Source organism: Crocodylus siamensis, chromosome 5 (assembly GCF_052110815.1).
Source record: "Crocodylus siamensis isolate JL-2025a chromosome 5, ASM5211081v1, whole genome shotgun sequence".
Classification (NCBI taxonomy): Eukaryota; Metazoa; Chordata; order Crocodylia; family Crocodylidae; genus Crocodylus; species Crocodylus siamensis.
This window is the reverse complement of record NC_143399.1, coordinates 35,509,237-35,523,016: the sequence shown is the minus strand read 5'-3', so window position 1 is coordinate 35,523,016 and position 13,780 is coordinate 35,509,237. Positions and strand designations below refer to the sequence as shown.

Sequence of the window (13,780 nt, the reverse complement as noted above, 5' to 3'; positions counted from 1 at the left end):
TCTTACTGCTGTCATATGGAATGGGTTCTGAGAACCATGTCATAACCAGACTATTGTTAGTGCCTTGTAAAAAATTAGTATAGGAAATGGGCACATGGTTAAACTATCATATGAGCTCTAAACAAATAAAAAAATATTCAAAAAATAAGGGGTAATGCTCTTTTTAAACTATTGCTATGGTAAAGGCATGGCAATGGTCTTTTTAAACGATTGCCATTTGTTTTTATTTAAACCCCGAAGTTTTGTTTTCGGCTACAAAGATCTTAAAATGATTGATTCCAATTTGGAAAGACCTACACAATCTTAAAAATGTTCTGTAGTTCATATCCCTTCAAGATAGGAAGGCACTGCTGCTAGGTGTACTGAGTATGAAATTATATATATGAGCATATCTTAAAATGGGAATAAAACTGTCTTTCAATGAAGCAGAATAATTTGATAGTGACACTCCATGCTTGGAAACTGCAAGATGCAATTTTACAGTGCTTTGAGTACAAGTACCCTTTGAGCTGTCATGCAGAAATGGTTTCTCTACTTGAAAATGGGGTTTTCCTTTCATCATTCAGGAATGTGTGCCTGTCGCTCTCCATTGCCATCAATACGTGGAACCGTGATTGTACTTGGAGCAGGAGACACCGCTTTTGACTGTGCAACATCTGCTTTACGCTGTGGAGCTCGTCGCGTATTTGTGGTCTTCAGAAAGGGTTTCACTAATATCAGGGCTGTCCCAGAGGAGGTAAAATTGAACAACTGTAACTTTCTTGTAGTAGTAATAGAAGCAATTTGATGAGGGGTTCACTAATTGTTGTTCTTCATACATGGCCCAGAAGTGTACTAGATGCCTAAAATACTGTTACTAGAAATGTAATATATAAAAATGATGTTGAAATTTAACTGTGGAAACTCTTTGTATTATCTCTCTATAAGATTCTGCCTTCAGTTATGCTTTTGCAATTCCCTATGAAGTCGGTAGGATTTGTACTTACATATATAAGGACAGAATTTAGTCCTTTATAAACTATAAAACTGGGGAAAAGTTTAAATGCACATAGACAACCTAGAGATCAAAGAATGTAACATATATGACTCCTTATGAGCCTTACAGGTGGCTTTTCAGGAGTCTATGATGTCACAGAATGGTGCCCTTCTGGGTCATATTTAGTGAATCTCAATGATTTGGACACATTTTGGGAACTTATAAAGACTTGTAGAAGTTAGTTAAAATTATTTGTGTGTCTTATTCATACCACAACCTAATGAGTAGTGTTATTCAGCATGTATTTCTAACTTAATTAAATATTTTCAGTTTACCTTTGCATCAGTATACATTCTCATGCACCTGCATGTATGCACAAACAAGCACACTGATTGGTGTGTCCACCATTTTTCTTTCAATTAAAAATTATTACAATTTGGTGGGCTTATTCAGTTATAATTTATGTAGCACATACCTTGGGTTGTGGCATAGTTTACATTAATGGAACATGCAATGTACTTCTGTGATGGAACTTGTGTGTAAATGGTGCTTCTTTTGCTTTCCCCACCTCCCCCAATAGAAGTTGTACATCTTGAAGATCCAATCATTACACACGGGGTCTAGAGGTACACAAAAAGCAATGCAGTTTCTCCTAGGAGCATACTCCTATTTTGTTTTACCATAAAGCGAACCTGTTAGGTATAAAGGAAGACCGGAATTTGGGGAGGCAGTGGGGGAGAGGGCATACCAAATTAGGTGTTATGAATAGATTGAGTTGTTCAGCTCCTTACTAATCAGAAATCCCTAGTCTGCATACCAGATCTTTATTTCAGTAAATTTGTCAATTCAGAAAACTGTGTGGTACCCTTGTGTAATGGGTGGCCTAGCTTGCTGGGTTCTGCAGGCAGGTTTTGCTCCCTGAGGAGCTCCTCAGCTAGTCCTCCCAAATAAAACACAGACTTTGATCAGTGAAGAACCTAACAAATAAACAAAGCAAAACCCTTCTGCCCTATTGCAGTACTAGGAAGCTCTGATACTTTGGCTCTGACCCCAGCTCAGCAGCCTCTCCCCTTCTTGGTAGCTTGCTTGTTCTAGTCACAGCTTGCTTCCTGCATGCAAACTGTTCCCTCGTTGTTTGCTGACTTTCCGCTCTCTCTCCTGGGGTTTTGGCTCCCAGTGGGACACTCCCTCATTATCCAAATGCTCAGCTTGCCCAACTGGTCTGACTGTTCCTTCTTAAAGGGACAGACCACCCTGTTACAACCTGTTAGTCAAGCCAGCCAGTAGATTAGAAATTAATAAAGGAAAAATTGTCTCCACTCCAACATGCCCATTATTGAGGTTCCAAAGGCTGTTGTAATGCTGTGGAGTATATAACGTACAAAGAGATTTATTGCATAATTAGATGTGACCAAGTTGCAAATCTTTGCCTACGCAAAATACCAGCTGATCTCATGGAGAGTTTTTAGAAAAAATAAAGGATATTTTTAACCCACATTAATCTAACTCTAACTCTAACAGCTAACCTATTTAATGACTTCTTAGCCTCCATTTTCCTAAGCAGGGACTGGAACAGCCACCCCCACTCTGGGCCCCCCTTAGACCCCAGGGGAGGCGCACCTAGGCCAAAGTTTAGTGAGGAACTAGTTAGGGAACTTTTGGAGGGACTGGATGTATTTAAATCAGCTGGTCTGGACGATCTGCACCCTTGAGTACTGAGGGAATTAGCTGAGGTCATTGCGGGACCCCTGGCACGGCTTTATGAGCACTCGTGGTGCTCTGGTGTGGTGCCAGAGGACTGGAAGAGGGCCAATGTGGTTCCCATCTTCAAAAAGGGGAGGAAGGAGGACCCGAGAAACTATAGGCCAGTTAGTCTTACCTCAATCCTAGGTAAACTTTTTGAGAGAATTATTCTGGCACATGTCCACGAGGGGCCAGCGGGGGGAGCTTATGCTTAGGGGCAACCAAAACGGGTTAATTAGAGGCAGGTCCTGTCAGACCAACCTTGTGGCCTTCTACAACAAGTTTCACCAAATCCTTAGATGCAGGGGTAGCAGTGGACACAGTCTTCCTGGACTTTAGGAAGGCCTTTGACACTGTCTCTCACCCCATTCTTATTAAGAAACTGAGGGACTGTGGTGTTGACGCCTACACAGTCAAATGGGTTACCAACTAGCTGGAGGGCCGCACCCAGAGAGTGGTGGTGGATGGGTCATTTTCGACCTGGAGGGATGTGGGCAGTGGTGTTCTGCAGGGCTCAGTCCTCGGGCCAGCACTGTTCAACATCTTCTTCAGCGACTTGGACGAGGGGTAAAAAGCACACTGTTCAAATTTGCTGATGACACTAATATGTGGGGGGATGTGGGCATGCTAGAAGGAAGGAATAGGCTACAGTCAGACCTAGACAGGTTACAGGGGTGGATGGATGAGAATAGGATGGGATTCAACACTGAGAAGTGCAAGGTGATGCGTCTGGGGAGGAAGAACCAGCAGCATACCTACAGACTGGGGAACTCCCCTCTTGTCAGTGTAGAGGCAGAAAAGGATCTTGGAGTCATCATTGATGCCAAGATGAACATGGGCCGGCAGTGTGGGGATGCAGTCGGGAAGGCCAACCACACCTTGTTATTCATCCACAGATACATCTCAAGCAGGTCCAGGGAGGTGATACTCCCCCTCTATGCGGCACTGGTCAAGCCGCAGCTGGAGTACTGCATCCAGTTCTTGGTGCTGCACTTCAGGAGGGATGTGGATAACATGGAGAGGGTCCAGAGGAGGCCACTTGTATGATCAGGAGGCAGCAGGGCAGGCCCTACGAGGAGAGGCTACAGGACCTGAACCTGTTCAGCTTCCACAAGAGAAGGCTGAGGGGGAACTAGTGGCCCCAAACTAGTTTGCTGCTACAAACTAGTCAGAAGGGACCAGCAGGCATTGGGGGAGTCCCTGCTCCCCTGAGCACTACCAGGAGTGACTAGGAATAACGGTCACAAGCTGGCAGAGGGTAGATTTAAGCTAGATATCAGGAGGCGCTAATTCACGGTCAGGGCGGCTAGGATCTGGAACCAACTTCCAAGAGAAGTGGCGCTGGCCCCTACCCTGGGGGTCTTTAAGAGGAGGCTGGCTGAACACCTTGCTGGGGTCATTTGACCCCAGTACTCTTTCCTGCCATGGCAGGGGGTCGGACTTGATGATCTGCTCAGGTCCCTTCTGACCCTAGAAACTATGAAACTCGGGGCATGGACAAACTTTCATTTAGAGCAGCTTTGAAAGAGGAAGAGAGAGCTGCTACTCACAAGCATGTAGATACAAGTGAGTTAAATCACCTAAACCTTGAATGAAACAGAGTTAAATTTAGAGCAGTTTTACTACATTTGCATTGCTATAGGCTCCAGCACAGAAACAGGGCTGTGAGGGCAGAACAGCTGCTGAGCACAGCAGCTCCCCCTCCCATTTTGAAATCACCCCAAGTGAAGGTTTCTCTGTGTCCTTATGCTATCTAGATGATGTTAAAATCCTACTTGAAAAAGTATGATGTAGCTTTAACCTGGCGGAGAGCCTCGGCCAGATAGCATAAGTTAAAACTGTGATTGCTCTTCCTTGTTAAGATTTTAACCTGTGTTAGTTAATGAAAACTATTTTAACATGAGTTAAAAATGCACTTTTTTCCTTGTTGAGAAAATGCCTGAGTAAGGGACTCAGGATGTGCCTCAAGGCAGTAGCATAAGTATAGGTGTCAACCAGGCATTGTGCTCTAAGTGTGACTTAGAAGTGTGCACAAGAAGAGAGCCATCACGGGAGCTGGCCTGGCTTGCTGCTACTGCCCAGGATGCAGAACTTTCTTGTTATGTCTGTGCCTCAAGGAAAGGAATGAAACATCAGATTCTGATGTAATTTACAGTAGCTTTATTCCCTCATTTCCATAAGTTATGTGAATGAAGCTTACAGAGGAGGGAAGAAAGGCTCTATGGGGATTCTAGATGTCTTAAATGTGTTATTGACTTATTTCTTCACCATTTCCACTGTGTTTTGGGGTATGCTCTCAAGCAAATTCCACATGTGGTAAATGCAGTAATTCATACTGGGGACCCCCCCCCCCCCATGCTATTCTTAAGCTCCCTGTCTGGCTGTAGTCAAGAGCAGAGTCAGGTATTCTCCTGTGCAGCTTCACTGTCTCATTTTTGGATTTGGCATGTATGGGGCTTACTTGAGGGCAGCATCCTCCAGGAACACTGGAGGGTGGTATAGACAGACCTAAAATGATCTATTCACTTCTGCTGTGCTATTCACTTGTAAAGGGACTTCAGAAAGTCCCAAACACTTGGATGTAGCCAGTGGGAAACACTAAAACATTAAACTATCCATTACACATCTCCATTTACTAGCTCTTTTGAGACCACTATATACTGAGTTTCCTATATAAGAAATTCAGAATGGGGAGGGCACCGCCCACGTGTTTTCCAGTTGCCTTTTAGTATTTGCCCAAGACAAGGAAGATCTTGGTTGTAGGTCCTTCTCACCCCAAGGGTGGTCCGCTTAGCTATTTCACTTATTAGGAGAGTGACCTAGTCATCAGGCTGAAGATGAGGGCACTCTCCATCCCTCCTGCTATATCTGAGCCTCAGGGAAGACAAAAATGTAGAAGTCATGAGATCACAAGAACAAACAAATGGCAGTTCGTCTTTGTAGTCTGTTAGCTAGGGCACTCTCTTGGGAAGAGGAGTCCTGGATTCTGGTACCTGCAGTAAGGTTTGTTTTTGTTTTTAACCAATCATATGTAAAATGCATGTAAAGAACAAAAAGAATGTTTCTGAGGTAGATACAGCATTGAAAAAATATCTGTGGCAATCCTGTGACCGCCACCATTAAATCAGTGCTAAGTACACCTAGTGCCCTTTTCAGGAACATACTGCAAGACATAATAGCATTTGTATTATTTTGATTTTTCACTCCACAGATGGAATTGGCAAAAGAAGAAAAGTGTGAATTTCTGCCTTTCCTCTCCCCTTGGAAGGTTGTGGTGAAAGGTGGACGAATTGTTGCCATGGAGTTTGTTCGAACTGAGCAAGATCAAGAAGGAAACTGGAAAGAAGATGAGGATCAAATTGTCCGTCTGAAAGCAGATATAGTTATCAGTGCCTTTGGTTCAATTTTAAGTGACTGTAAAGGTAATGCTTATAATAATACACTCTAACAGCTTGCTGTTATTTCAGTAGTAACCCATTCAGTTTTGGGACCACTTTTTTTTCAATTTTAATATTCTTAATGAAAATAGTTGGATTTTGTTTTCCTATTCTAAATATTGTCCCTAATTATAACTCTACAAAGAGGCTGAATGAGGGTAGAATTGGGCCTAAATGTTCAAAAAAGATTACTAGTTTAGGTCACTGCTTTAAATGTTTAGTAACCAATTGAAGATGCCAAAAGAAGGCCACATTTTTAGAAGGTATAGCCTACTTGCCTTCTGTTGGGTCCCCTGTAGTATGGCTGAAATTACAGACCCAAAAAATGAAGCCAAAATCATTACTCACTTGGAAGGGTAAGTTTATGGAGTTGTACTTTGAACAATATATGACAATATTACCCTATGTCATGAAGTGAGATCCCCAGGGGTGGTTGTGATGCCCCTGGCAGCTCTGTGACCATGCAAGCTATGCCCCTAGGGCACCCTGATATCTTGTCTGCCATGTCTTTGATGGAAAAATAACTCAGGAGGCTGCCCACAAGCCTTAACTTAGTCCTGGTTCATTGAATCTTACTCAAGCTCTCTGATGTGTAGGCCCTTTGCCAGGCCTCTCTTCAGTGCACTGCTGCATGAGGCACCTCAGGCCTTAGAGGCCAATTGCATGGCTCCAACCACCCCTTTACTATGCCCCATGCTCTGTTGGGGCCTTGGCCTACTTGGACTCCACCCCTTTGATATAGCTAGGCCTTCTTGTTTAGATCCACTGTGTTGGGCCCGGCTTTGAGGCACTAGCCCATAAACTCCTCTTATTACTGGGCCCCTTGCCCTTGCAGCTCACGCCCCTCTGGCGCTGGGTTCTCTGGCCCCTTGCAGCTCATGCCCCTCTGGCGCTGGGCTCTCTGGCCCCTTGCAGATCATGCCCCTCTGGCACTGGGCTCTCTGGCCCCGTGCAGCTTGCGCCTCTCTGGCGCTGGGCTCTCTGGCCCCTTGCAGCTCATGCCCCTCTGGCGCTGGGCTCTTCGCAGCCCCTGAGACTGCACCCCTCTGGCGCTGGGGCTCTACACAATCATGTGCCCCCAGTGAGGTCTCCTCCCCTATTAGCCTCTTCCTGGTCCACTACTTCAAACAATAACACAAACCTAAGCCCCTGGGCTACAACATAACATTAATAATAAAAGCAGCATGCTGCCCCTTTAAGAGGGCCAACTCCCACCCTTAGAATACCAGACCCCTTTATCCCTGGGCACCTTGTGAGCCCTAGAGTCTTACTGCATTTGAAGATAGCAAAGATCAAGCCCCAGATGCCTTGGGCTTCTCTCTTGTGCAGGAGCTCCTTCTCCTGACAGTTGCCATACTGAGAGTGACCGACAGCCCGCCTCAGCCAACTTATATGTGCCCTGGGCTATGACTCCTTCCGATCAGCTGACCACCTGCAGGTGCCTGTGAATTACTTTGTTAGCCTGTTACTCAGGCAACCTACAGCTGTGGGGCTTTATGTAGCCTGCCAGGCTCCTTTGCTAAGCTGTTTTTGTTCTTAAAGGCTCAGGCTTCCTTTTCCCGGAGCAAGCAACATACAGGATTTTGCAGAGCTATCCTGCCACTGATAGTTCCCCCATATTCGCCAGCCTCAGTAAAGTGTCATTTTAAGCTTTGCCCTGGACTGGTCAAGATTTCCCACCTTAGAAGATGTTTCCTATACCACTTTCTCTGGCGACTGGTTTGAAGCCTGCTAATCCCTGTACTTCTCTGGTCCTCCCTTGGTCCTCTGGCTTAGCTTTGGATGGCTGAAACTTTGTCTAGGGATTGGTCTCCTGGTCCATCCCCATCCCCTGGCATAATCCCTGGTGCTTTCTGCCCCATAATAGGCCTCTTACTGGCTCTCTTTTCTCTTCAACTACCCCCTTCGTTATGTTACCAGGAAGATTCTTTTCTTTCCTAGGACCTCTATCCTCCTCTGTCTCTGGGGATGCAATCTTCTTTCTCTCTCTTGTCTGTCTAGACCATATAGGTGTATGTTCTGTCTCCCCACTTCTCAGGGTTACTGGTTCCAGAACTCAATTTTTCCCTGGCTTATGGGTCATTCATCAACCTTCCTATACCCAGTCACATAAGCGACACCCCCTATCTTCCCTGCAAATAGCTCCTTCACCATTCACCATTTTTCATGACCTGGGAAGTTACTAATAAATATCTGGGGCCTTCTTCCAGGCCTCTGCTTCCTTTCTGTCTGGTTACCTTTAACAGGGTAAGGCCCTCAGGATGGGCTTGATCCCTAAACAGGACTCAAGAGCTTTACCCTTTCCGAAGTGTCCCTGGGTGTTTGCTCCACTATTCTCTCCTCTAGGCCTCTCACTTGTTTGGCCACTGTGGCCTTAGTCACCCTCTCTTTTCTGAAGCATTTATCTGACTCAGTCTGTGCCTGGGATTAGCCCGCCCTTACTCCCTGTCTTTTTCGTCTTGGGCGTTCCACCCTCTGAGTGCAGCCATACTCAAACTGGTCTCTGCCTCTGCTTCTTACCTGAGGCTGTTCTTTCTTTTGTTTAGCTGCCATACCTGCCAACTCCACTTCTAACTGCTGGATGCAGTCTGTTACTGTGAATATCTTGGTGTTATGTTGGCTGGTAAGTTCTCCCAGCTTCTTCCTCAATTGGTCCATTTCTAATCTGTGCTGGCTAGTCAAATTGCCCACTTCTGATCCAGACACCCCAGCATCACTGGTCAGACCTCTTCCTGTGCAGGTGGGGATCCTACTTCTGAAGGCCAATCTGTCCCAGTGTTCTTCGCTCGCTGAGATGGCCCTCTCTCAACTTCTGAACTCCCTATGCCTGGGCATTCAGGTAGTTCCCTGGTCTCCTGAGACTTCAGGGCTCCTAGCCTTGTGGCCTCTAGCTGTTTCTTGATCTCATTTAAGATTCCTGTCAATGCCTCTATCATCTGAAAGTGGTCCTGACACCCTGCTCTAGCTGCTGCTACCTGTTTTGTTAAGAACACTCCCATCAAAGCCACTTTTTCATGCAGTTGCTCCACTGAGGGCTTGCAGCTTCCCCTCCATCTCAGCAAGCATGGTACGGCATTGTGTATGTAGTGCTTCATTCTCACCGCTGTCCTATGTTTTTGTACTAACTTGGTCCACTTGATCCTGTAAGTGTTTATTTTCCTGCTCTAATGATAGGACCTGATCTGTTGTGCTTTGTACACATGACTGTAGATGGTCCCTTGCTATATACGTTGCTGCCTCTCTCACCTTGCCTGCTTCCAGAAGGGTCCTCGTAGATTGTATCTTCTCTTCCAGTCGTCCTTTTTCATCTTCTGCCTTTTTCAGCCAGGCCTGTGTTTCTTCTTCAATGGAGAACAAGCTGTCCCAAATCAGTTTAACTTCTCCCTCCTGTTCTTTGCCTGCTTCCGTCTCCACTGCCATCATCTTCCCTGCAGACTCTTCCAATTGGAAGTACGTCTGTTGCAAACTGTCTAACTCCTCACACGATGCTTCTACTTGATCTTCTCTTCTCTATAGCTGCTTCTCTATGGCCTCTGTAATATCTTTTGATACTTCTGCTTGTTGTGCAAGGTCTTACTTACTGTGGTAGCTGACCATGAGATGTTTATAGATCACCTATCTTCCAAAAACCACCTTATTTTGGAAAAGCTAATCCTTTAGTGAATGGTGAATGATATACCTAAGTTCATAGATTTCATAAACATTAGGGCTGGAAGAGACCTTGTAAGACCATCAGGTTCAGCCCCCTGCCCAAGGAGCAGAAGTCAGCAGGGGTCAAATGAGCTCAGCAAGATAGGCATCCAAATGTTTTTGAAAGTACCCAGAGTTGGTGCTTGTACCACCTCTAGGGGGAGGCTATTTCAGGCCTTGGGGACTAGACAATAAAATTTTTTTTCCTTATGTCTAGCCTCAAATGGTCTTTCAGGAGTTTGTGACCATTGGAACTTGTCTTCCCATAGGGTGGCATGGTGAACAAATGTTCTCCCAGTTCCTGATGCACACCCCTTATGTACTGTCACCAAGTCCCTCTTGAGCATACACTTTTCCAGGCTGAAGAGTCCCATGTCTCTCAGCCTCTCCACATAAGGCCTGTTCTCTTGTCCTCTAATTACTCATGTGGCTCTCTTCTGGACTCTCTCAAGCTTCTCCACATCCTTTCTGAATTGCGGCGCCCAGAACTGGACACAGTATTCCAGCTGTGGTCTCACCAAGGCTGAGTAAAGTGGGAGGATGGCTTCCTGGGTCTTGCTTGAGATGCACTGGTAGATGCAAGCCAGAATTTTGTTTGCTTTGCTGGCTGCAACATTGCATTGGTGGCTCATGTTCATCTTGTGGTTAATTATGACCCCCAAGTCTCTTTTGGTTTAAGTTCTTTATTTAAAGCTTAGTTTTAAATGATGTCAAACAATTGCACTTTTTTTTCATTGTTAGATTGGTATGAAGTGTGGGGGGTTTTGCCCTTCTGTAGCAAAGGGCGTGGCAATTCCTGGGATCTTTTGTGACTATATTAAGAGCCTTTACAGAAGCAGGACATTGGACACCATGGTCCCCCTGTTTTACCTGTGGTGGGTTGAGGTGTTATGTCTTATGTTGTGCAAAGGATGAGTGTGTAGTTTTACTAAGATGTTACATTATGGATTTGCATAGGATGGTTTGAATAGAGATGAACCTGCTTTAGGCAGGTGGTTGGACTAGATCACTTATGGAGGGCCACTTGTATGGTTGAGGGCCTCCGTGGCCAGCCCTATGAGGAGAGGCTGAGGGACCTGAATCTCTTCAGTCTCTGCAAGAGGAGACTGAGGGGGGATCTTGTGGCTGCCTACAACCTTATCAGGGACTTGGGGAAAGTCTGTTCACCAAGGTCCCCCTTGGAGTCACCAGGAACAATGGCCACAAGCTGAGGGAGGATAGTTTTAGGTTAGATATTAGGAAGAACTACTTCACGGTAAGGGTGGCCAGAGCCTGGAATAGGCTTCCCAAAGAGGTGGTGCTCTCACCTTCCCTGGAAATCTTCAAGAGGAGACTGGATAGGCACCTGGCTGGGGTCTTATGACCCCTGCTACCCCCAGTGCTCCTTCCTGCCCCTGGCAGGGGGTCGGACTAGATGATCTGTCTAGGTCCCTTCCGACTCATTGATTCTATGATTCTATGATCCCTGCTTCTCTATGATTCTTTTTATAGCACCTTACAAGCACTTAATTTGTACAACTAACTGTCATATTCAATTAATTCACTTTACAACAAAGGGAAAATAAAAATGTTCTGGGGCCTATAATTGCAAATTGCAATGGTTGTACAAAAATCAAGTTCCCCCCATCCCTGCTTCATGCATTACTAAAAGCAGTGGTTGTAGAAACAGAATTTAACAAGTAATTCCATTTTTCTTGCAAAAAGACTTTAATACAGCTTGCACTCTTATTGCTGCATGGTCTCTGCGGTCTTATTTTGACATTATAGAAATGGTATTTTTCTAAGCAAACTGAAGCAATATAACTCAAATGATATAAGGGCAGTAAAATAAGCCTGAACTAAAACCTCAGATTCAGACACGACTAAAGGTTGAGAAGTGTAGGTGAGTACTTTGTAGTACATATATATCTATATGAAGAGGACATTTTCAATATTATGGTGCTGCTGCCAGATTCTGTAAATCAAATGACTCTAGTAATTAGAATTAGTTCATGTCATGATGAACATGCTGGCCAGCCTCTGTACTGATCCAGAGCAGGCAGGGATCCAGGCTGTCTTGCATATACTTACCTCAGGGACTGGAGTCTGGAATATTAGGAGATGGTCATATTGGGAATCTTGGTAAATAGTAAATAAAGAGAAAACACTTGCAAACTATCCAAACTGAGCTTAGCAGCCTTTATTGCCTTCTGTCAATTATATAACAATGCAGGAGAACATTTAAAAAAATGTCTACACAGATATTCATTAGAACAGAGATAGATGATTTTGTTTATGGTTATGAGGAGTTTTCTAGACCAATTGATAGACCTTCCTTTCCAAGGAAGATAAAACAATTAAGAGAGAGGCTTTTAAAGAACAATTTAAGAATTTCAGAATGTTGCTGAGAAATGCTAGTGGAGCTGTCTACAGCAACAACAAAATACACATTGCTTCTAATTCAATAATAGGGATGTTAAGGAGCAATGTGTGTAATGTTTACTCCAGAGAGATTGTGTGCTCTATACTGCCATGAAATAGAGGGGTGAAGTCATTCTTTTGAGAGGTATATAATTTTCATTTCATAAATGTTCACGTTAGGCATATTAGAGATATTTTGTGATAAGTTAATGCAAACTTACTGTTATCTAAAAGGAAATTACACCCATCTGCTCATAGTGATACTTAGTATAACCTCCAATTGTGCAGTGTTCCACTGGGATAAAGAGTAAATGAGGAGCAGTTGGCACTCTAAGGACTTCTCCATATGAGGAGGGACAACTCTTCCATTCAGGGATGCATTGTCATATAAAGAATTCAGTATTTCTGGTACATATGCTCAAGGGATCGATCTCACCAAGAAAGCAGAGAGAAAAATGGTTTTTGAATCTTTAATGGAGTCATGAGCAGCTCCCTAGCTGGAGTTAACTTTAATTAGAGAACATTTTGAAAAGCCCTTTCAAATCCCTCATCAATTCCTGCTATTTAGAAGGTCTTTGGAAAGGTTTTATAAGATCTCTTGGGGAGAATCAAACATTGTGCTTATATCACTGGCAAATTCTGTTGCAGTTCTTAGGTTCCATGCTATAAGGTGTTAGTCTACCTTTTCTGTGGGTATTCCTATATCCAGTATTGCTTCTTCAGCAAAGAGCTTGATTGGATGATTGAACTGAACACTCATCCTGGAATTTCCTAATGCTTATTTGCCCACTGAATTAGCAAGTTATGATCCTGTCTTTAGATACATAAGGTAGTGTGAGAAGAAGAATTATAATTCTAGCAGATCATGAAAAGAAAGAGTATTTTGCCCTGGGATGAGCCAACATACCTTAGTTTTGCATGACATCTCCATAGCAGCTGCAGCTAGTTTTGCAAGCTGAACGTAGAAATTTGGTTGACATTCAGGAGAAGTTCAAAGCAACTAAAATGATGAAAATAAGGCATTATTTGCTATGGGTAGATCATTTTCAGTAGCTTTTGACTCTCTTAATTTCTTTTCTTAAAACATATCAAATCCATTCATCCTCATTAGGTACATCTACATGAGATGCTTTACTGTGAAGCAGACTAATTTGATGTGCAGTAATGTCACTCTCTACACATGCACAGCAGTTAGTGCACAATGGACTAATTTACTACATTACCGAATAGTCCTGTCAGATACAAGTGGTATCCAGCAGTGCAGTAAGTTACTGTATGTAAACATACGTGTAGACAGTGACATCAGGATTAATTTACTCCAGCTCAAATTGAGCTGCAGTATATTTAGTTGCTTTAATTGCACATTGAGAACTAAATCTATGTTGTATTTAAATTTTTAAATTAAATAAATTAAATAATACATAAATTAAATAAATTAAACAAACCCTTGGTGATACAGTTGCATGGTATAGTTGAGGATGGTCCTGCAATGAGCAGGGGTTCCCAACCTTTTTAGGATGAAGGATGGCCAGCC

At 43.9% G+C, this 13,780-nt stretch overlaps 1 protein-coding gene across 5 annotated transcripts in view; it reads left to right on the top strand.

The window, feature by feature from the left end:
• Window positions 1-13,780, top strand: part of DPYD (dihydropyrimidine dehydrogenase) — a 685,692-nt gene that overhangs the window by 328,940 nt on the left and 342,972 nt on the right. For all 5 annotated transcript variants that reach the window (XM_090050053.1, XM_090050052.1, XM_090050055.1 and 2 more), the window contains 2 exons: window positions 567-736; window positions 5,931-6,141. In XM_090050053.1, the coding sequence (XP_089906179.1) occupies window positions 567-736; window positions 5,931-6,141 (381 nt within the window). The remainder of the gene's footprint in view (window positions 1-566; window positions 737-5,930; window positions 6,142-13,780) is intronic.